Raw genomic sequence first — 23,520 nt, forward strand, 5'->3', positions numbered from 1 at the left:
AAGGAGAAGGAGAGAGAGGCTTAACCTTTAACAGTAGGGAGATATGTTAAATGAGAAATAATCCTTGCAAAGGTTTGTAATTTCACCTTTATATAAAACTTCATTGTTTAACCAATATATATATTATGTCCCATCTCCTCCAATGATGGATTTGTGATTTGGCAACAATTACAAGATACATCTTTAATGCATATGGTCTGTTACCTCTATAAACAAAAGAGCAAATGTGCGTTGATTGGCATTTACAAGGTGAAATGTCATTTTTACAAGTGATTACTAATCTCTGTATCATTGCTTTGTTTAGTCTATTCGATAGCTATCATATAAGGTCAAACAAAAATGGAAAGTACATAATTTTGATTATTGATGGCGACAAATATCAAAACATAATTGCCATTCTAAATTGCAACTTGTAGCAAAGGTCTTCATTTGGAGAGTTTTGATTGGGGGAACACCTCTAAAGCAACATGAACTAGCAACAAACAATTGCATCTTTTGCATTCATATTTGGCAAGTTTTATCATGTTGTTATTTGACACCAAGTGCCAAGACAGTGGTCCTCCCACAATTCACACTGGTCAACCAAAAATAAAAAATAGAGACCATTTTCCTATTTCTGAGATATTGAGGATTGCATCATGAGTAGGATATGTGCAATGCTTTTGTATTTGATAATAGGCATGGCATCAACGCATATCTATGAAAGTTGAAAGGAGTGCTAATGTGAGCATTTTCTTTATAAGAGAAAGTAGAAATTCTTTCCTAGGTGGAGTGTTTGTCATATTTTTTGTTGGCGATTCAACATGTGCCACTATCCTACAAGTTAGTGGTGAAATTACACTTAATCGTAGTACCCATTGTAGTATGTAGTGTTTTTCATACACATTTTTTGATGTAATAGTGTGTTTTCATCAACAATAGATAGATGTATTGTTAATGTCCATGGGAGACCGATTGTGGTGAGAGAGAGAGAGAGAGAGAGAGAGAGAGATCCGAAATGCCCAAAAAATGCCAGGGGCTTTTGGGAAATATGCAAAATGAATAGGGGCATTTGGGGAAATATGCAAAAATATCAGGGGCATTCTGGGGAATAAAGAAAAGCTCACGGGACATAAGGAAGAAGAAGACCCCCCCCCCTCCCCAAAGGGTTTATAGGGCTTTCGATCTTCCCTTCCTTACTGTCAAATTTCTGTCCCAAGAAGAAGAAGAAGAAGAAGCAGACGAAGACGCAAGGTTCCATGGCATTTCAGGTGTTGATCCGACGCGCTGCGAGGCGAAGCTCGCGTTATTCCCCTCCTTTGTCTTCTACTCCTTCTTCTTCTCCGATCTTCACCCCTGCAGGTAAGACTCAATGTTCTATTTTTTTAACCCTACCAAAGAGACGTTTTTCCGTCTCTGGAAAACCAAGTCTATGGTTTCGTTCTGCAGTTTCTTTTATGGTTTGTTTGCATCATATGAGTATATGCAACTTCATGTTTCTCTTCACGTTTTGTGCCATTCTTCTCCAATCTTCAACTCTAGAAGGTTAAGCAATAATGTATTCCACCAAAATAAATGTCTTTATCATAAATAAAGGTTTCCGTTTACAATGCCAGATGTTTCGTTTCTTCTGACAAATTTGTATAATATTTACACGGCTTTGGATGCTCACGTTTTTTTCAGTCTGGAGAAGCATTTCCATATTTTCCCTATGCATTTCTTTGCCAAATTTGGCATGTTTCTCTCAGTCTAGAGAAGCATTTACACATTTCCCGTATGCATCTCGTTGCCAAATTCGGCATGTTTCTCTCAGTCTGAAGAAGCATTTCCACATTTCCCGTGTGCATCTCGTTGCCAAATTCGACATGTTGTATGTGGCGTCTAACAATTATGCTTTATCATTCTTAACATGTGCTACTGGAATTATGTATATTTGCACTGTTTATATACATCTCCATGGTTTTCTCAAAGTGTGTACATTCCTTGTTTCTAGTTTGTATGCTGCCTCGTTTGGAATCTTTACGTTATTGTATGTATGTTTAATAGAAGTTTCTGAACTTATGTTTTTTCTCATTTTTACTATTCTTTCCATGTGCTTCTCTACACTTCACCTATTCTCTGTTAGTCTACATCTGCTGAATTTTATATGATTATACAATTTCTATTCACATTCCTAAAGTATATGTAATTCTTTACCAATTGCGTAAGATGAATATGGATTCGAGCCTTCAACTTTCTTGGCATTGTATTATTCTTTAAATTTTTCTATCTGTACTATTTGTGAATATGTGTGAACTGATATATCAATATGTTTCCACAGTTTCCATGAATTCCAAATTTGTCTAGTTTGAAACTTCATGTTTCTTCTCGTTTTTAAGACTTTCTTCCACTCTCTCCATCTGCACTGTTTGTGTAGACTTACGCATAATTAGATCTCCATAGTTTTCTTTTGCATGGCCAAAATGTATGTGAGTTTTTACGACTTTACTATGCTGTTTATAGCTTTGAATTTTCATGTTCCTTTGTTTTTTATACTTCTTCACAGATGATTTGATGATTCTATCTATCCACACGTTTCATATTCTGTATGTTCTTTTGACATCTTGTCTCTTCATTCTTAGTCCTGCAAACTTGTGCTTTATGCAAAATAAATGTCATGGCTTGAAAACACTGTTTTTAAACATTTTATGCTTTTACAGTGCATCTATCTGCCCTTTTTTGTCATTCTTAGTTCTTGAAATGTGTGCTTTATGTAAGATATATGTCATGACTTGGAAACACCGTTTTTTTAATATTTTAGGCTTCTCCATATGGTTTATCTGCACTGTCTCTTCATTCTTAGTTCTGCAAACGTGTAGTTTATGCAAAATATATGTGTTGGATTGAAACACCTTTTCTTAAGATTATATGTTTCTACAAATGCATCTAACTGCAATCTCTGAAAGAATCAAGTGATGAGAAGGTAAGATAGTCACACAGAAAACTCCGAGCAGCAGAGTAAGTGCATAAGAGTACAAGATTTATATGATGGGAGAAATCTCTCAACGAGAGTTGGTGATAAGAAAGAACAGAGACTGAAAATGATTGTGGCGGAAGGAGGGAAGTTCACTAATCCAGACAAAGAGTTACAAGTTATTTGCTGTTGAAGGAGATGGTTCTGTTTATCGAGTCACTTGACGTGAAGGTTTTCCTGATTTGGCTGAAAAAGGTAGGTGAGGGTTTTATAGGAAAATATAGGGGAGGATGTATATAAAGAATAGGAGACTGTTAATAGCTCACAACTTCCCCTGTTGATGTGGCAGCGAGGCATAGATCTACTGATGTATAAATCTTTTCTCTACAAATATGTGCTTTATGCACAAAGTTGGGGCTCAGGAAAACGTTCTTCAACCATGAAAATATTTGCCAGACCTTTGTGTTCCTTTCTTAATATGAACTGATTTTTATGTCTATATCAGTTTAAATGATTGTTAGCTAATAATCAAGTTTCAGACTGCATGTTCTAGTTTTATTCCAGAAAAGGTTACATTTTTTACTTCTTCATGGTTGATGCCTCCGCTCTCATTTTCTGATCTTTCTTTGATCCATAACATCACATTAATACATGGTATATCTAAACAGTGTTTATGTTTTTATAAGAGTCCGAATGTAGAAAATTAATATGATAAGTGTACAAATAAGAATGACACAATAAGCCATTGATTGTATAGTGCATGCCGTTGTGGTGTGTATTATAGCATATTTGGAGTGGATGACTCATTTCTAAAGAAATATGAGAAAGCACATCTGTTCTGTAATATACATTCGTTGGAGGGAGAAAATACAGAGATCTCTTATATTTACATGAGGAGAAGTCCCTCTTTATAAAGGCCAAGATCTGGCCGTTGGGCTAACTAGCTGTTGGAACTAACTAGCCGTTGGGCTAGCCGTTACAACTTTTAAACATTCTCAACACTCCCCCTCAAGATGGGTGAAAAATATCCACTAAGCCCATCTTGTCACACAATCTAGTAAGACTTACTGGCCCAAGTCCCTTTGTAAGACAATCTGCTACTTGATGTTCAGTAGAAACATGACTCAATTTTAATATTCCATTATCAAGCTTTTCTTTGATAAAGAACCTGTCGATTTCGATGTGTTTGGTCCTATCGTGCTGTACCGGATTGTTGGCAATGCTGATTGCTGACTTATTGTCACACCACAACATCATCTGATTTTCTTGATTCACCTTTAGTTCTACTAGGAGAGTTCGCAGCCATAACATCTCCGCAACTCCTATAGCAATAGCTCTATACTCTGCTTCAGCTGTTGACCTTGCTACTACTGACTGTTTCTTACTCTTCCAAGAGACTAGATTGCCTCCAACAAACATGCAGTATCCTGATGTGGATTTTCTGTCATCAGCACAACTGGCCCAATCAGAATCACAATAGCCCTCAATGTTAAAATGACCATGTTTTCTGAAGATTAATCCCTTCCCTGGGGCACCTTTGAGATATCTCAGAATATGGTACACTGCATCCATATGATCTTTCCTCGGATCATGCATGTAGCGACTTACCACACTTACTGCAAATGAGATATCTGGACGGGTGTGGGTCAAATAAATCAGCCGACCTACCAATCTTTGATACCTTTCACGATCAACTTTCTCTCCCGCAAGTTCAGTTAGCTTGATCTTTTGGTCGATTGGAGAAGCTACAGGCCTACAACCCAACATTCCAGTTTCTTTGAGAAGATCAAGTACATATTTTCGCTGAGATAGAACAACTCCTTCTGCTCCACGAGCTACCTCAATTCCAAGAAAGTAGCGTAGCAATCCTACATCCTTCACCTCAAACTCTTTACCCAATTGCATCTTCAGTTGGGCAATTTCTCCTTCATCGTTACCTGTGATAATTATATCATCCACATACACAGCAAGCAATGTAGTATGGTCCTTGTGTTGTCGAAAGAACACTGTATGGTCTGCATTCGTCTGTTGGTATCCCATACCCACCATAGCCCTTCTTAACCTGTCAAACCAGGCTCGAGGAGATTGCTTTAGTCCATAAAGCGACTTCCTAAGTTTGCAAACCTTACCTACTGTTTGAATTGTACCGAAACCTGGGGGAACATCCATGTACACTTCCTCCATCAACTCTCCATGAAGGAATGCATTTTTTACATCTAATTGATGTAATTTCCAATCCTTATTCACTGCTAAGGAAATAAGTGTTCTAACAGTGCTCATCTTCGCCACAGGTGCAAAAGTCTCATCATAGTCAATGCCATATGTCTGACTATATCCTTTAGCCACCAATCGTGCCTTGTATCGATCTATTTTTCCCTCTGGGGTCTGTTTTATTGTAAACACCCATTTGCACCCAACCGCCTTCTTTTCCGGTGGTAGTGACACAATCTCCCAAGTTTTGTTCTTTTCAAGAGCTCCGAGTTCTTCTTGCATGGCTGCTTTCCATTTTGGATCTTCTTTAGCAACCTGCCAACACTTGGGTAAAGTGACAGAGTCTAATGATGCAATGAATGCTCTATGTGTAGCTGATATGTTAGAATAAGAGATAAACTGAGCAATATCATGAGGAAAACCATAACGATCAGGAGGGACCCCTGCATTACTGCGAGAGGTCCTCCTAATCTCGATAGGAGAAGGAGAGGAAATCATATCACCTGTGATTTCTAGGTTCGGGAGTTCTGTAGGTATTTCAGAAGTCGAGGCAGGTCGGGACATGGAACTTGATGGCACATGTGGTGCTGAAGACGTGTTCACATTTCCGTCTTTCTGCCTCCTCTTCCTTGTATACACCTTTAGCTCCCCCTCAACTTGAGTCCCAACACATATAGGCTCCTCGTCTTCGTTTCCTTCTTCTTCCGTACCTCCTACGCTCACTTCTTTCTCAGCTGATGTAGGGGTCAGCAAAGGAATTGATCCTATTTTTAGCAACCTCTCACAATTATCTCCTTCCCTCATATTTTCAGTCTGAATTAAGTCATCAAAGGGTGAAGTTACCCCTTGTTTATAATATGGCTCTGACTCTCTGAAATGCACATCCATGCTCACAAATAATCTCTTCTCTACTGGACTCCAGCAAACATAGCCTTTTTGTGTGGCAGAGTATCCCACAAATACACATTTTACAGCTTTAGGATCAAGTTTTCCTACTGATGGTCTACTGTCCTTTACAAAACACACACATCCAAACACCTTCAAAGGAAGGATTCCAGAGTTATTGCCTTGCAACAACTCACATGGAGACTTCCACTCCAATACTCTAGAGGGCATTCTATTGATCAATGTGGCAGCCGTCAAAACTGCCTGTCCCCACAACTGCTTTGGGACATTCATAGAAATCATCATGCTTCTCGTTACCTCTAGAAGATGTCTATTCTTCCTCTCTGCTACTCCATTTTGTTCTGGTGTATATGGGCATGTAGTTTGATGTTGTATTCCTTGATCTGAGAGGTATGCCCTAAATGTCATGTTAGCATACTCTGTTCCATTATCAGACCTCAACACTTTTACTACTGCACCATATTGAGTTTGAACTGCTCTATGAAAATCTTTAAAACAAGCAAATACTTCATTCTTTTTCCTCATCAAATATAACCAAGTCACACGAGAGAAGCAGTCAATGAAAGAGACAAAATATCGATATCCATTAATAGAACTTGTGGGACATGGTCCCCAAACATCGGAGTGTATTACATCAAATGCATGGGAACTCCTATGACCCGAACTAGCATATGAACTTTTAGTAAGCTTACCAAATTCACATGCATCACAAACAAGTTTTGTTTTATCCGCCTTTTCAAAAAGGTGTGGATACACCCGACTCAAAATGCCATAAGAGGCATGTCCCATGCGTTGGTGATGAAGTATTAACAAGTCCTCATAACTCATTCTAGATCCCCTTACATCTATTCCCTCTACCATAGATGCTAATGCTGAATCCAGCCCTTCACGATCCAAATACCATAGTCCACTATGCCATGTGCCAGTCCCAAGTCTCCGACCTGTCCCTTTCTCCTGGAATATCACCTTGGGAATATCAAAAGAAACAACACATTTTAGTTGGTGTATGATAGAACTTATAGATAATAAGTTTACTGGGAAAGAAGGAGCATGCAACACATTAGACAATGTCACAGAGTCGGTACATTTTACTGTACCTATACCCACTACAGGTTGTATAGTACCGTCAGCAATTTGAATGCTTTCTGGCATTGATAAGTGAGTATATGAGGAGAATTCACTAGCATTACCCGTCACATGCCTAGATGCACCAGAATCAATTATCCATTCTGGTGTAGAGGCAAGAGTGTTTGTGTTGCTAGTACTTGTGGCCGAATAAGCATAGGTGGCAGTGTTACCTCTTGACATGAATGAAGTATCATCTGCGGCTCTTTGCTTCCTCCTAAGTATTTCTAAGAGAGCTTGATCCTCTTCGGTGAACACCACCTTAGTTCCTTCCTCTTCTTTTGCTACCATCAAGTTTGCTTGGTAACCTCCTCGTGCACCTCTTCGGCCCCCTCGACCACGACCTCTAGTTTGTCCACGTCCTCCATATTCTCTCTCCTTAGATGGTTTAGGGCAAGCATTCTTGAAATGACCAGCTTCACCACAATTGTAGCATTTTCGATTTTCACTTCCGCTTGTATTGGACACCATTAGTGCCGATCGTACCCCTGGAAGTCCGGTAGTGTCAGAGAGCAGCTTCATTCTACTCTCCTCTTGTATCATAGTCGCGATTGCCTCATCAAGTGTAGGAATTTCTGCCTTAGCTAGAAGAACTGCCCTTCTTTGATCAAATGACGGGTTGAGATGTTTCAAAAATTGCATAGTTCTTCTTTGAGCAGAAATTTCCTTGCTCTTACACTGAGGATCATTGCACACTGTCACAGGCGAGAAATGATCGTATTCTGCCCATAGACGCTCTAACTCTATGGCATATTCCTGGACCATCCTATCTCCCTGGCAAACAGCATCAATCTCCTGCTCGATTTGAAATACTCTCATGTTGTTTCCCCTCCCTGCATACGTCTTTTGCAATTTCTCCCATATCTCCTTTACACTTAAAATTCCATCAACTGTTGTGGCGATTGATGGAATCATGGAGTTTAGGAGCCACGTGTACAATGACATGTGGGTAGCTCTCCATGCTTTCCATTCATTGCTCGTTTTGATAGGAGGCTCTTTCTCTTCTCCCGTAAGGTAGCCGTCAAGGCTTCTTCCTGCCAAGGCACCTATAATCCGACGCGACCAGCTCAAGTATGTGGCTGGTCCATCGAGTTTGAACTCAACTGGGAGGAGTTCAAGTCGGGGTGGTGGTTGCATTCCTGTCACACCTCCAGATGCTACTATCTCAGCCTGTTTCATGTATTTCACCAATGTTTTCACCTCATCTTCATTCAATTTTGAGAACACATCATCCATCTTGTCAACTTGGCCTATCTCTGCTTTCCTCTCTTGAATGCTAGGACAGTGCTGTTCCAATCACTGTCATTTCAGCAGAAGGGTAGATCTAGGGTTCTGCAGAGGACAGATCTAGGGTTTTGCAGAGGACAGATCTAGGGTTTTGCAGAGGGGCGGATCTATGCTCTGATACCATAAAGAAATATGAGAAAGCACATCTGTTCTGTAATATACATTCGTTGGAGGGAGAAAATACAGAGATCTCTTATATTTACATGAGGAGAAGTCCCTCTTTATAAAGGCCAAGATCTGGCCGTTGGGCTAACTAGCTGTTGGAACTAACTAGCCGTTGGGCTAGCCGTTACAACTTTTAAACATTCTCAACAATTTCGCAATCTGGAATGGTTATGGTGTCAATGGTTATGCAGGTGGCTTCAATCCATGTCAGGGTGCTGGGCGCATTGAACGCTTGCAATTTTATTCAGCTGTTGTTTCAGCTGATTATGAAAAGAGAAATTATGCGAGAGATGTGAATCAGTATACAGATGTCTTATACAATCTAAATAATTTCAACAGGTACTTATTCCTCTTGAAACATATTCATGATGTAAGCCTTCTTATCTTTTGTGACATATGCTTGAATGTTTATGTAGGCCTTTTTTATTGCGTGATGTTTACGATGACATGATCTTAGATGGCATTCAACCAGTTTCAGATACATTCGCACCTCTTCTTGTGGGGTGTATGAAAGGAGGTCGTATGCAGGATGCATTTTACTTCTACGAGGAGATGAAGTGTATGGGCTATATCCCTGATGTAAGGTTATGTCTAATGTTTTGGTTAAAAAGTAAGCTAATTAAATCAGCTTAATCTTATTTACTGCACTTCAAGGATGTTTCAGATATTATCAAGCATCTTTCATGGAAATTATTATTATTGGAATGCTTCATGTTGAAAGGTGCTCAAAATCATTTGTTTGTGCATTGTAGATAGGAAATATTGCATTTAAAAGTGATGGAACCACTCAAAAGTGGAGTACTGAATGAAGACCCAAAATGAAAGATTACTTGATTCCAAATGCTTTGAAGCATATTAGAAATGTTTCCCCATGGACCCTTGAAAATATGAAGGCATGGAGTCACAAGAGACAAAACGTATGTGCTGTGAAACCGAATCAAACCAACCAAGCCGTTTAGATCAATTAATTTAAACCAAACTGTTTAAGAAAAAGTTGAACCAAATGGAACTATTTAATCACAAATCTAAACCTATTCATTTAAGGTAAGTTAACTAGATAATTAAACAAAAAATATTAAATTATAAAAACATTTAAATTAAATTAAGCAAATCCTTCAACAAAAAAACCATTCGGGAAACAAAAACTAGAAGTTAAAACAAAATATCAAGAAACCATTAAACTGGGCCATTTAAACTGATAAATTGATAAACCCAAGTTTAGAACCAAACTGAATTGAAACCAAACTATTTACAATATTTGAAACCAAACAAACTCTTTAATTATATTCAAACTGATAAACTGCTATGTCTTAAGGATTTGCTTTGGTTTGGTTTGAGTCGACTTGGGGCCGATAACTAAGAGGCATTACAAATATGTGAAGGTTTTGAAACATATTGGAAACTTTCCCAAATAAAACTTGAAAATTTGAAGGTATGGGACTCGAGTATAGTTAATAATGTAAGGTGATGCTATAATGTGTTTTGAAATTTTCAATCAATTCCTTTTGTGCATAAAGGATTAGATTCCTTTGATCCCTTTTGTAGTTTTCTTTCTAAATGTGAGGAAGAAGTGCTTTTGGCACATAACGCTACAAACTTCATTTTTTGCTGTCTTTCTTATGGATCTTGCGAGCTGACTCTACTATATGGAATATATATGTTCTTATAGTAATATATCTTATTGGTTGTTTATAACTTTTCATTGCTATTTAGGCGACAATATTGAAGTGTCCTTTGAAGGTGTAAAGCTTCATAATTGTGGTGCACAATAGTTAGTTAGATTTATGAGATCATAGACAACCTGACTTGACTTTTTCAGTGTTCTCTTTACCTCAGGCATTGGAAGTTTTGAGAAAGCCTTTCGATCTGATAAGTCAGGATCATAGTCTTTTCATGCATTGGAAGGTTTGAGAAAGCCTTTCGATCTGATAAGTCAAGGTCATAGTCTTTTCATGGATGTATAGTCTTTGACCACAGTGATTTGGGATATGCAATGCCTGAGAGTTTAGGCTGTTGTTTTTATGGTGGAATTAAAAGCCTGGAAAAATTTCTTGATATTAGGCCCCATTGGTTGAATATCATTCTTCACTTTTAAGGTCTGTTAGCTTTGGTTGAATATCAATGAGCTTGAATGGAACCCAATGTGTTTTAGAAGGTGCTCTAGCTTGTTTGCTATATCACATTTGACATAGTCAAAGGGAACATTATGTAGATACATTTTGCACACTGTTTGGACCTCTTTAGTTGGATATTTTAGCGTTATGACCATGGACCAAGAAATTATTTCTGTGTTATTAGTTTTATTAACTTTCCATTAACTTAAATATGGTAGTGACTGAGTTTTATGCAATAAGTTTACTGTGCATGTTATGTTTAAATGGCAGGATTTGACATTCAACTGTTTGATTGCAACTTGCGGTAAATGCCGTCACCAGCGTCGTGCATTTCAGGTTGATGTAACTTCGTCATTGATTTTTTTTTTTGTGGATCATGCTTTAGCCTGTTGATATCCATCTATGATAGAGCCATCAGTTTATTGCAAATTAATTTTCAGTGGTTCTTTGTGAGTTCTCAGGACATTAGTTCTGTGCTGGTAGAGACATTTCTGTTTTCAAAAGTAATTATGCTAAATTGATCTGTTCTTATTATGTCAAATGTCCTAGGAAGTTTGATGGTAGGTTCTGAACAGTGTGCTATGGAAAAGTGATTGTTCTATATATTCCAGAGTCCTAGGAAAAAAGTTACTCTTGAAATTATTCGTGGTCTTGTGTTTTATATACTCAGGAAATGCTGCTTGATCCATCATTGATAAAACAATTCCACTTGCACTAAATTTTTTTGGAATCATTTTCATTGCACATCGACTATTGTTAGGTGGCTTATAACTAAGGCATTTCTTGCAACTTTCAGTTGTGACGAGATGTTCAGTTTCATTTCTTTATCCTTATGGGTATGTATCCTTACAGGATATGTTTATTTGTATGCATGAATTAACTTGACTATTAGTATTTTAATTTATATTTTGAATGGATTTCTATATTTATTTCTTTTTCTCTTCACTTTTTGCTATACTTCTTCATGGTTGAACAGTATCACAACTCAAGATACGATAGAAACTCATTTTCATGGTTCTTTAATTAGCGAGCATCTATTCCTGAGCATTGATGATGTGTGTATGGATGCATAGTTTGTTATATGCAGGTTATTCGCAACCTCAGCATTCGAGAGCTTTGTAGCTTTTATGTATCATATGCGTGTTGTTTTCTTCTATTGAAATCTTTTCTTCCTTTCCTTTTGTTTTCTCTTTTAATTTATTCTTTATATTCATAAGTTCAAACTCTTGGTTTGGCTTTATGAAAGCATATCTATGTATGTGGGACAGGTATCTAAAAACATATAGAAGGCGTCCAGTTTATGATCTTGTTGATGTTTATTTGCACTTCTTTAGTTAAAGACTAAAAAACGGCTTTTATATGTACTGTGGTAAGTTTTTTATTTCTCGCAAACTGGTTGCCATTACTTAGTTAAAATCAAGAGTGCATAGGAAATACTAGTGAACAGTCTAGATGTGTTTCTACAAGAAGGTGGCTAATGCCAAAATCTTACTTTGGCAAGGTTGTGGAGGAGATGCTGCATTTTGGTTTGCGTCCAAAACTGAAAACATTAACTGCACTTCTGGGAGCATGTGGTGCAGCAGGCTTGCCAAAGGAAGCGTGAGTATATTAGTTTTTTTTCTTCTTTTGGATTTAGCATCATCTATTCAACTTATCTATATGTAAACATTTGTTCTAAGTTTTCAGGGCAGGTGTTGTACAAAGGATAACAGAGTCTGGGCTTGCGTTAAATAAGTACTGTTATGCTGCACTCATAGCTGCAGAGAAAAACCAGCCAGTGAAGAAAAATGACACATTTGATAAAGTTAGAATTTCTTGATTATCTGGAGTTACTGTATTTATGTTCTTCAGGATTAATTTACTAATTTATTGGATTGTTTTATTGTTTCATAGATTTTGGATATATTAAGGCAGGCAAGAAGCTGGTCAGGTCTAGACATGTTTGGTGGTGGACGTGATGGAGGGGATATAATTGACGAAACTGATGAATATATTTATTGTTTACCTACTGTTGACTTTGTACGAGGACGTGCGAATATTGTTGATCGACGTTTGACTGTATATCATGCAGCCCTTTCAGCATGTGCAGATCTAAAAAATACGTCAGTAAGTTTTTGATAACACACCTAAGCGACTTTCGATTTTCTTTGTTGTATAGTTTGCATCTATGAGCTCTTATAACTCGACATATTGTGATAGAATGACAAGTTTAAATTTTGGATGGAGTAAATGAATAGATATCTTGTGAGTCCTTATACAAGATGCAAATATACAAGCACTCATTTTGACAGTGAACACATTGCAGAGCAGTCTGATATTTTCTGTATTTTGCTGGAGGGATAAATGATGTGATGGGTCTGATGGTAGAGTGTGCTGAACGATGGTTACAGTATAGAGAATGTTTTCCATTTTTGTTCTCTTTATATTCTGTGCATTAATATTATGTATTTTGACTGCAAACACAATATCTTCGTCTGATGACAACTTCTAAAGATAAAAAATGTATCCACATTTTAGAAGTATCATTTAGATGTATATTATAATGAATGTGGTTCCTTAATACCACCTAATGACATGTCAAATATAGTTCTGATGACATGTCAAATGTTTTTTCTATGCAGGCCCTGAGGAGCGTTGTACAGATGCTGAAAGAAGATAGCTTCCAGCCAGACTTATTTTGTGTAGCTCAAATCCTGAGGTATATCAAACATTGTTTCTAAATGTTTGCCATGATTCCCCAAAATGTCGGCTGTGAAACGGTACAGTCATCTCTTCTATTTCCTATGTTGGAAAATAGTGGTTCTTCAGTTTCAAAAGTTTTTAAATGTTGTATTATGTAAAATACATAATGATCATGATGACTCTGATTGATCTGGGTCTCTGTCTATAACTTGGGGTTCTTTATACATGTTGGATTTATTTTTTATATTTCGTCACCAAGAGCACATGCCGGGCATTAATACACATTTCTTATTCAATAACCTTATTATTTCTCCTATGTTCTGTCATGCTGGTAACTATTGATAGTTGCGCAGCTTTTTATGCATGATCTTGTGCATGTAAAACTGTAACATGGTGATCTTTGAATGCCAGTGCATGTCATAAGATTCAAGTCAGGTTGTCCTGCTGTACATATTTCTTTTTTAGTTCCTCTATAGTTGGCTGCTTCAGTTGAAACTACTGGCCCAGACTATGGTTGGGACAGAGGAAATGTTAATTGGAGCAGGCAAAGACATAGATATCGGAAAGAACATGAAAGGCAAAGGCACTCTTCTGGATTGACACTGATGCCAAGAGATGAAAGATGGGGGCAGCTATGAGCATAGGGAAGAGAATTTGATAGCATAGACATATTCTTGGTTGTGCGAGTTCTCCCATCTTGAATAAAAGTTGAAACACTTATAAGCTTTAAACTCACATGACAGCACACAAACCTCGTAAGAAGTTATTTTTTCAGCTGATAATTCTCTATACCTTAGAAGGACTTTAAGTTTTGTATAGATGCGCACGTGGTACAGTTGTGTTCACAATGTGATGGTGATTTATTCCCTATATTCTTCAAGATTTCCATTTTCTAACTACACTTCTGTTTCACTGGTTATTGTCAAAGATCCCACAAATAAGTAATTTATATATGATTGCTTATGTGGATTTGAATTTTAAGGACATGATTGAAATTGTCACATTGTTTTCAGGTGCATCTCCCTTATGATAATCTGTGATTTGATGCAGGTGCCACGTTGCATGTCAAGAATATGGTGTTGCACTAAAGGCACTCAATGGCTATCTAAGTTCAGGTCGACCAGCACGAACTGAGTTGTTTGTTGTACGTGCCCCTCTACTTGAGATTCATAAGTATAATATTTTTCTTTAAGCTTTTTCTTGACTTCTTTTGCTGATTGGTTTTATGATTTACACACACATATGTGTCTAACGCATAAAACCAATCAATAAAAAATGTGTGTATATAATATATGTACAAAATATATATCTTTTCAACGATTCCATGAATATATGTACTATATATTATATATATGCATGGAATCGTAGACAAGATATAAAATTTTCTAGTGATCAGCTGTGTGTAAGCATCTCATCAGTGCATGATTTAGTCTGTTTTCATTTTGGAAATTTAAGGTATTCATTCTGGAAGCCATGAAGGGATTTACAAGAGAAGGAATGGACACAGCTAAGAAGGTCTTGGTAAGCAGTTGAACCCCATATTTTTGCAGATGATTGAAATAACAAAATTTCTGTTTTAACGACCATTAGGCAAATATATGTTTTAAAAAAAAAATGGTTATATTATATGAATGCTATATTTGCTGCATTTGAGTTGATTAATGGTATAAGGACATTACACCTGTCCAAGAGGTCGCGTTGTATTAGTCTCTGTGGTGTTTAATTGCTTTTTTCAATGTGCCTTCTTGATCATTTCTGTGCTGGTGGTGTATATCTGATGACAAGTCTATTGCTTTACTTTCTATGAATTTTCACTATAAGTGAGATTCTTCATAAATGCACAATAATGTGCATGCATTTCTGTTTGTTTGTTTGTTTTGTTACAAGGTATTGCACAGATATGTTAAATAGTATATATGGATGAATTTATGGTATATCTGGAAATGTATATTTATCATAAATAGGAAATAGTAGCCAGACACGAAAATGTTGATTGGCAGAGCCCTGTATTCATGAATTATGGTCAAAAACCATTTCGAAGAATTAACTAGAATAAATTCAGAGATATGCTGGTCATTGTTTCATGACTAGAACTTTGACCGTATTCATTTACATATTTACCGACGTGCAATACCATTGGCTGATGATATTGTCATGTAATGAATGTATGTATGTATGTAACGTTCATAACAACAAGACATAGGCACATGCATATATACATGTGATTACATACGTTATACATGCAATGCAAGGATCTGCACAAATGTGTATATGGGAGTGCATAAGACACTTCATGTTTATTGTATATTTCTAAAATTGGTTGTGGTGACATGGGCATCCATATGCATTGTATACTAGAAATCTTATGTATTTGACTAAGTGATTTTATGTGCTTTTTTAGCAAGACATGCTGAACAGAGGTTTGCCAATCACGAACAAAATGCATAGTGATCTTCTGGAATTGGCATCGCAGGAGCCGGTATAACTTTTATTTGAGATAAGGGCAATGCACTTATCTTTGCATTGAATGGTCCATTGGCACACTCCCGTAAATCTATCCACTTGTTATGCAGGGAGGAGACTTCTCCATGGCCAATCTGCTATTTGATCTCATGCAGAAGCGCAAAGTGAATTTACCTAGAAGGATTATTGACATGTACTTTCGAGGGTTGAAGGTAAGAAGTGATAGTACAACATATCGGTTATGTTTGCTTAATCAGAGACATAATTATTTGCACATATATTTAGTATATATGTATATTTAATCATTGCATTTGTTGAAGAACGTGATAGTCCAATCTGTTTGAAGCATGTGTATGCCTATGCCTTTTGGTCTTTTGTATGAATGTTTTATTTTTTTGCTACAGCGACGACAAATTCCAGAAGGTGATCCTCGTCTCAAGATGGTAACAGACATTATGAACCGAAGGCTTCCTCTTAGAGTGGGAGCAGCACAACAGATGCAATTGGAGGCATAATGATCAGAATGTAGATGATGATGTGCACACATTAAAAGACAAGAAATGGGTTGGTTTGTTTGTCTTGGATTTTGTGCCAATATTTGAACTAAAAATTCATTACTAAATAGTTTCTTATTCTTGGTTTTTCAATGAGTATTTTAATTTAAGACTTGCATAATTAAGGCTACCTATTTGAATCATGTATGTGCATGAATGGATCATGGTGTCCTTTTTTTTGAAGAACTTTACTCTAGGTGAAAAAGCAACCAGAGGACTAGTCAATGAAGGGCATCTCATTAACTTATGAAGTTAAGCAGGTAGAGATCGCGATACGCTTGCGTGATAGTGGTATACACATTTATCGCAGATGGCGACTATTGCTTCAAGAGAGAGAGCCTTTGTGTGGATAGCTAAGCTATCTTCAAGTAGAGGATTGTTGCTCAAAGCACTGTTATCTCATAAACCACGAGCTTTTTGGACTGTCATTCAATGTAATAAGAGAACCTGTTGTGAGGGTAGCTATAGCTGTGTGGTGAAGAACATACCTACCTATCCAATTAATAATTGTCTATTCCACTCATCTCCACGAATATATGACTAATTTCTTTCTCATCAATGCTCAGTTTCCAAGTAGCTAATGTGTGAAAGGCAATGTGCTTATGTGTTATGACCAAGAAAAATTCTAGTACAAAGGTTGAGACAATATTCATTTGCCATCTTAATCTTTATTTGAATGGATGTTCTCCATTGGGCTAGTTTTTAGGTGTTCGAGACTGTATCTCTGATTCAATATGTTTTTATAACTAGCCATGAAGTATAGGAAGCAAATTAATGTGAAAAGTTAAGCATGTTAAGATATAGATAATAAGCTATGCTGAGAGTGGGATAAATGCATGTCTTTGACATGCATTTAACGTGGAACATTCTCCTTTTACTGCACGTGTGCACTATAAAGTTTGATATCAAGGTTGGACATCATAAGAATGCAAAATTACCGAGGAATACTAAAGGATGTAAAAATAAATCTCAAAATTTAGGTGGAAGCAAATCAGGCTATTCAAGCCTACAAATTGTGTACCACCAGAGTAATATGGCCTAGAGAAATGTGAAAAAAAAGTTCCAGAACCCGGAAGCTCTTACTTCTGGTCATGGGTAAAATGGGATAACTACCATAAGTCATTACAGCAATGGGAATTCATCAATGAGCTAGCTAAATCTCCTAGATAAGCATTCCATTTTTGTGAAGTAAATTAAAACCATCTTGATAATGCATGATTTAATCTGTTGCTACTTATAGTAATATTAGAATGAGTAAATATAACATAAATGAAAATTTTAGTGTAAAATATCAACCATGGTTTGAATTTACCCTTTTGGGAGAAATGGGGTATTAGGTACATATGCAAAGTTGAACTTGTGCACAACATTCTCATCGTTGGAAGGGTATATATTCATAAACTTTTCCATCATTGGGGATATTATTGGCTCAAAGCAAATACCGCTTCTTCGGATCGATGCCCTTTGATGCTCTCATTATTTCCCAGAACACCATTGGTGAGATCCCCATGCGGAGAAATATCATACGTGCAAGCCTAGTGATTTAAAATCAAATTGTCAATTCAGCTCTTAGTCTTCTCAATTTGGGATGGCAGATTGAGACGATTCAGCAGTCCATATTATAGCCTCTCCGCATGTATGATGGTGAGGCGGAGCCATTGGGACCGAGATCACCAAGGTAATGAATAGGAATCAGCAACGGCTCGGCTCAAAGCCTAAACCGAGCCGTCAAACCGTTTAAAACAGGTTTGGCAGTTCGGTTCAGGCTTGAGCTTCCCAAACCGAACCTGAATGTATTATCAGGAAAGTTCCTTTGTATTTTCCATGTATGTATGTGTGTGCGCGTGTGTGTTTTGCGAAGAGTCTCTAAAAATGAAAAGAGAGGATTAAATTTCTGTTCTCGTTCTTCTTCTTATAAGTTTTCATGGGATCCTTACGCTTATCTGCTACCGCAGCAGCAGCAGCAGCTATGGTGGCTTCTCAACCAATTCTCGTTTCTTCTTCTTCTTCTTCGTCTTCTTCTTATTGTTCTCTATGGAACTCCTCCTCTGCTTCTCTTCGGTCACTATTCGTTCATGGTAAATTTGTCCTCTCTCCCGTCATCACTTACTTTGTCCTGTACTTGCCCGATACTCTCGACTGTTGACCTTGCTCCTGATTCTTGATTCATTCTCTTCACTTTGTATGTATGTGTTCGTGTGTGTGTATGAATTTAAGCATGTAGCCCCTAAACTCTAAACCCTCGACCCTCAACCCAAACCCTAATTCTTCATTTTGTATGTTCAGGTGAAAGGAAGAAGCCTTTTCATCTCTCTATCGTCTCTAGGAAGAGGTCTGGATTCGCTGAGATCCTGTTTAACAAAAGGTACTGCATTTATGTCGATTCCTTTGTGTTAATAGCAACGCAGAATATATATCTTTTTTCTTTTTTGGAGAAGCAGACTACATTTAAATATTTTCGTGGGTCCTTGGCAGCTCACGTTTCAAGAGCGTTGGCAAAATATGCATTTGATATGAGTCTATTAGGAGTTGTTAGTTCATGGTCAGAGATAGGCCAATTAGCTTTAGTGTGGCCTTGTGGAACTTCAGTCTGGGCGGTTATGGTTAGTTCATATCCAGGGATAGGTCAACCATTGAACTATGAACACCTTAAATCTGAATAGATATGTTTTGGTCAAGGCCATTTGGCTGAGGTCTAATTAATTAGTTCACACCTAGAGATAGGGAAGCTGTTATTCACGGGAAATATTGTTAGCTATGGTATGGACATGGACGTGAACCTTTTTAACTTTTCCTTGTGTTAAATCAATGTAAAGGGCTGGCTAACCTGGGGACGCTTCGTGATTGTGTTCATGAAACAGTGTCACAAGTTTATGTGTAAACATGTGCAGAAATGTGTTGTGAAGATGAGGTGCGGAATAAGAGTAGGATGGTAACCTGCGTCCAAAGACCAATCATTTGGTTTGTAATGGAATCCTTATAAAGGTGTAAAGCTAGGCTGCAGCAATGGTAGTCATAATGATGGAAGTATGATTTGGATGCACACAAGAAGACCTCAATAAAAAAGTTCAACTCACCCTCGCTGTACTCTGCGGACATTAACTGTGCACAGTTCCTAGGGTAGCTTGAAGTTATGCATAGAGGACGCTAGTCTTCTGCACCATTTCTTTAGTGAATTGGTACAGCAAGTCTCCTAGTACTGTGATTTTACTTAAGGTCTTAGCATCTGTTGTATTGGGCTTGGGAGAACTGCTTTCTAGCTTTAATCATTCATTATATTAATCCTTGCATAATTAACGCTGATCTGTTATTTAGGAGATATATTTATATGAAAAAAGTGGAGCCTTTCTCTCATCATTTGTAAAAGAAAAGCTCTTCTGCAGACTTTCAGACAAGGAGAACGCACTCAAGAACTCAAAAAGAACACCATTAAAGCAAGGAACAGTTTCACCTCGGCTACCTGTGCCTGAACATATCATGCGACCACCTTATGTTTCAACTATTAAACTCCCTGATTTCTCAATTCTGCCTCAAACTCATGATAATCAAGGAATAGAATGCATGAGAGCTTCAGGCCGTCTTGCTGCTGAAGTATTAAACTATGCTGGAACCTTAGTGAAGGTTAGTTTCTTTTTCCTTGTGAAATCTTGCAATCAATAATGCAAGATTAATTCAAGAGTTTGCCTTTATTTATTCATAGATTTATCCCTGGAAAAATTTAGTTTCTCTGATCCCAAATTTATAAAAACATGCCCGAGAGTGTTGAGAATATATCTTCGAATTAGAATTGTGAAGTTCTTTATGAGACTTGCACATAATTTAATAGACATTATTTCATTGAAGCCAGAAATTGGCTATATTCAACTGTAGGTTAATCGTTACTGATGATCAGGTACATCTATAGTATGGAAGTTAGAAACTATAAATGATACTTTAGCCATAATCAGGATCTCTGTACAAAATGAAATTGAAAACTATCATTGCATATAAAGTATAGGTATAGGTTTGTCTTCATGGGCCACATCCATATTTGGCATTGCTAACCCTGATATCTGGATGTTTTGGCAAGATTAATTTGTATAATTCCACAGCCTTTCAGTCTGCATATAGGAATGCAAAAACACTGGGGGAACACACTAACATTTGAACAGAATATTCTTCATGCACAAGAAGATTATGTTGAACCTTGTAAAATTATATTCACATTTACTATTTGAACTTAAGTGGATTACATTGAATTTTTCTTGGGATTTTGATGTTTTTTGTTCTCTTTTGAAATGTTAGCTCAGTGGATAAAATAATATTCATACTTTCTGTGTATTTACAAGGAGCTACATGGGTTATTATTTTCTCATAAAGTGGCCATTTTGCACTGCACAGCCAGGTGTGACAACAGATGAAATAGATAAAGCTGTTCATAAAATGATTATTGAGGCTGGGGCATATCCTTCACCATTGGGATATGGTGGTTTTCCAAAGAGTGTATGTACATCGGTAAATGAATGTATCTGCCATGGTATACCAGACTCTCGACCTTTGGAGGTTTTTATCGTTAACCTGTCTTTTGGCTTCAAAAGTGTTAACCTGGTTTGAGAGAGTGTTAAGTTCCCATTCATTAGATTGCATTTATGTGATGCAGGATGGAGATATTATCAACATAGATGTGACAGTGTACTTGAATGTAAGCGTGATTAAAATTTGATTGGAAGTCAACATTAATAATAGCCATCTAAGTGCTTTTCTCTTGTCAGGGATATCATGGCGATACTTCAAAGACGTTTTTGTGTGGAAATGTTGATGATGAAGCCAAGAAGTTGGTAGAGGTTTGTTTCATGACTTCCAAAGCCATTCATATGTGTGCAACAAAGAATCTATTCATATGTGTGCAACAAAGAAACCATACAAGTCTGTCTTATGTCAAGAGTATTAAAAGGTTCCTTTATAGATGTATGTGTATCATCTGCTGGAGTTATATTTTGGTTGGAGCTGAAACGTTGAAATTGTCCTCTGTAACATGGCTCATAGCTTCCATAACTCAGTTGTTTAGAAATTCTGAAGTTCTAGTATGTAACTTTGAGTCTAGTTTGACAATCGAATATCATATAAAAGGGTATTACTGAGACCTCTCATATATGATGATGGATTCTAATAGATAAATAATTATGTGTGAGTAGTGTCATGATGTGCAGCACATCTCCAAGGATTGAACTGTGATATCTTTATGTCCATTTCATCTTCTTATGCCAATCATAACTATTTCTCATAGGTTACACGCACGAGTTTGGAGAAAGCAATCGCAATTTGTGGCCCTGGGGTAGAGTACAAGAAAATAGGAAAGACAATACAGTAAGTATTATTGTGGGGTACATAGTGTATGTACAGGTTCTACTTCAAATTTGCATCTGGAGGGAACTAAAATATGGTTATATGCTATTGCATTTTGACACCACTTAATTTTATTTGTGATTAGTTGATCAGTCTCTTTTGAAGTGGAAATCTCAGTTTATAAGGTTTTATCTTTTATGTCTTAATGAAGGACCCTTACGAATATGTATAACACAACCTTGGTCTTTTGTATGATTGCTGGGTGATCAAATCCATCTTAGAACAAAAAGAAATCCAGGTATAATTTCAGACGTTTTGTTTTGTAGTGATCATGCAGATACATATGGCTATGGTGTGGTGAAACACTTTGTTGGTCATGGAGTAGGCAAAATTTTCCATTCTTCTCCAACAATCTTACATTATCGAAACAACAATGGTGGACGAATGGTGGTTGGTCAAACCTTTACAATAGGTATGTTTTTCTTTTAACATAAATATATCTCGATTTCAATCCACAGAGACAGATGCTACAAAAGCTGAATAATTTTGTATTAAATGCTCACAGAACCAATGCTGACAATAGGAAGCATTGATGATGAGATTTGGGATGATAATTGGACTGTTGTCACAGCAGATGGTAGTCTCTCAGCTCAATTTGAGCATACATTGCTCATCACCGAACATGGAGCTGAGATCTTGACTCTGGCTTAAGAGTGCCAACCTCACTATACCAGTTGTTAATTTCAGCTAAATTTGAACAGAAATAAGCGTTGGTTTTAGTATAGCTAAGTATCTATGATTCTTACGGTAAATGCTCCCCACATTTGGCTAGGAGTATATTGTTTCTCTATAGGACTTCTAGTTGGATCAGTACATTTCTAAAAAAGGCAAACCAATATCCAAATGGATTCAGGCCTTGATTTATACATCATTTTCCTTGTATAAAATTACATTTATTTGTTTTATTTTCTAAGAAGTGTTTCTTGATTGTAATATAAATCTTTCACCTTGGGATATTATTTGAAATTAACAAGATTCTGATTTGATGATTTTTTTGTATACAGTACTGGTCTGAAACGTCATGATTTTGGGAAATTTATTTGACGTTATTTTTGTCCTTTCTAAAATAGGATAGATTGGTAGTTTTATCCAAGTGATAAAAAGGACTCAATGGTTTATTCAGAAGAATCTGAAGTTTTTCATTGATAGGGTAGAAATAATATTAGAATTATTATATCTGATTTGCATTGCAAGATTGTTAAAGGCATATCACAGTGCTGGTATAAATTCGGAAAATTGGGAAACCATGTATAAATTCTGTGAAATGTGTCTAATTTTCTCTCCATAGGGATCTTATTGGTGAGAAGTGGAAATTAGGGTTGCATTTATCTTGGTTTGTTTCACATCTTTTGTCAGAAAATAAGCACACCTTGGATGCTAGTGATTATAGTCATGTTTATAAATGTGCAAGTTCAGGCTAGTGTGAAAGATATGGTCTAGAAATGAGTGGATGGTTTCTAGCCTCTCTTCTCTTTTAGGTGTTGATGGGTCGGGGGTGGAGCCATTCTCCCAAAGGGGTCGAGCGTGAGGGGAAAAGAGAGAGAAAGAGACACACAGACAATAACTTAGAGAGGAACTTCTATTATCTTTCATTCATGCCCATATGGGGTTATATAGGTACATGAGGGTTACAAATCAAGAACATACAATGAGACATGTAAGGTAGTTACATACACAACTTACCCACACTCTTTCA

At 37.0% G+C, this 23,520-nt stretch overlaps 2 protein-coding genes across 5 annotated transcripts; both read left to right on the forward strand.

Annotated features, from left to right (window-relative positions):
- The first annotated feature begins 1,156 nt into the window (after positions 1-1,156).
- LOC147852048 (pentatricopeptide repeat-containing protein At4g35850, mitochondrial-like) lies at positions 1,157-17,127 on the forward strand. Of its 4 annotated transcripts, none has more exons than XM_087334526.1 (14): positions 1,157-1,341; positions 8,818-8,965; positions 9,043-9,205; positions 11,011-11,076; positions 12,242-12,339; positions 12,427-12,544; positions 12,634-12,846; positions 13,362-13,438; positions 14,473-14,566; positions 14,878-14,943; positions 15,824-15,901; positions 15,996-16,097; positions 16,290-16,449; positions 16,624-17,127. In XM_087334526.1, the coding sequence occupies exons 1-13, from the start codon at positions 1,239-1,241 to the stop codon at positions 16,398-16,400; spliced, it is 1,437 nt and encodes a 478-aa protein (XP_087190652.1). In that variant the 5' UTR covers positions 1,157-1,238; the 3' UTR covers positions 16,401-16,449; positions 16,624-17,127. The 4 variants fall into 4 exon arrangements, with proteins under 4 accessions (XP_087190652.1, XP_087190654.1, XP_087190653.1 ...); XM_087334528.1 differs by having other exon boundaries at positions 16,637-17,127; XM_087334527.1 differs by having other exon boundaries at positions 16,700-17,127.
- Positions 17,128-18,331: 1,204 nt separating this feature from the next.
- On the forward strand, positions 18,332-22,806 carry MAP1D (methionine aminopeptidase 1D). The gene is made up of 9 exons (XM_087334529.1): positions 18,332-18,517; positions 18,726-18,804; positions 19,823-20,060; positions 20,820-20,981; positions 21,079-21,120; positions 21,191-21,262; positions 21,706-21,785; positions 22,091-22,236; positions 22,330-22,806. Exons 1-9 carry the CDS (start codon positions 18,364-18,366, stop codon positions 22,473-22,475), a joined length of 1,119 nt encoding a protein of 372 aa, XP_087190655.1. The 5' UTR covers positions 18,332-18,363; the 3' UTR covers positions 22,476-22,806.
- Positions 22,807-23,520: the final 714 nt, after the last annotated feature.

The sequence above is a fragment of the Azolla caroliniana genome, unplaced genomic scaffold, assembly GCF_043228905.1.
Source record: "Azolla caroliniana isolate FFs.n. ecotype wild unplaced genomic scaffold, voAzoCaro1.0.p SCAF_18, whole genome shotgun sequence".
Lineage (NCBI taxonomy): Eukaryota > Viridiplantae > Streptophyta > Polypodiopsida > Salviniales > Salviniaceae > Azolla > Azolla caroliniana.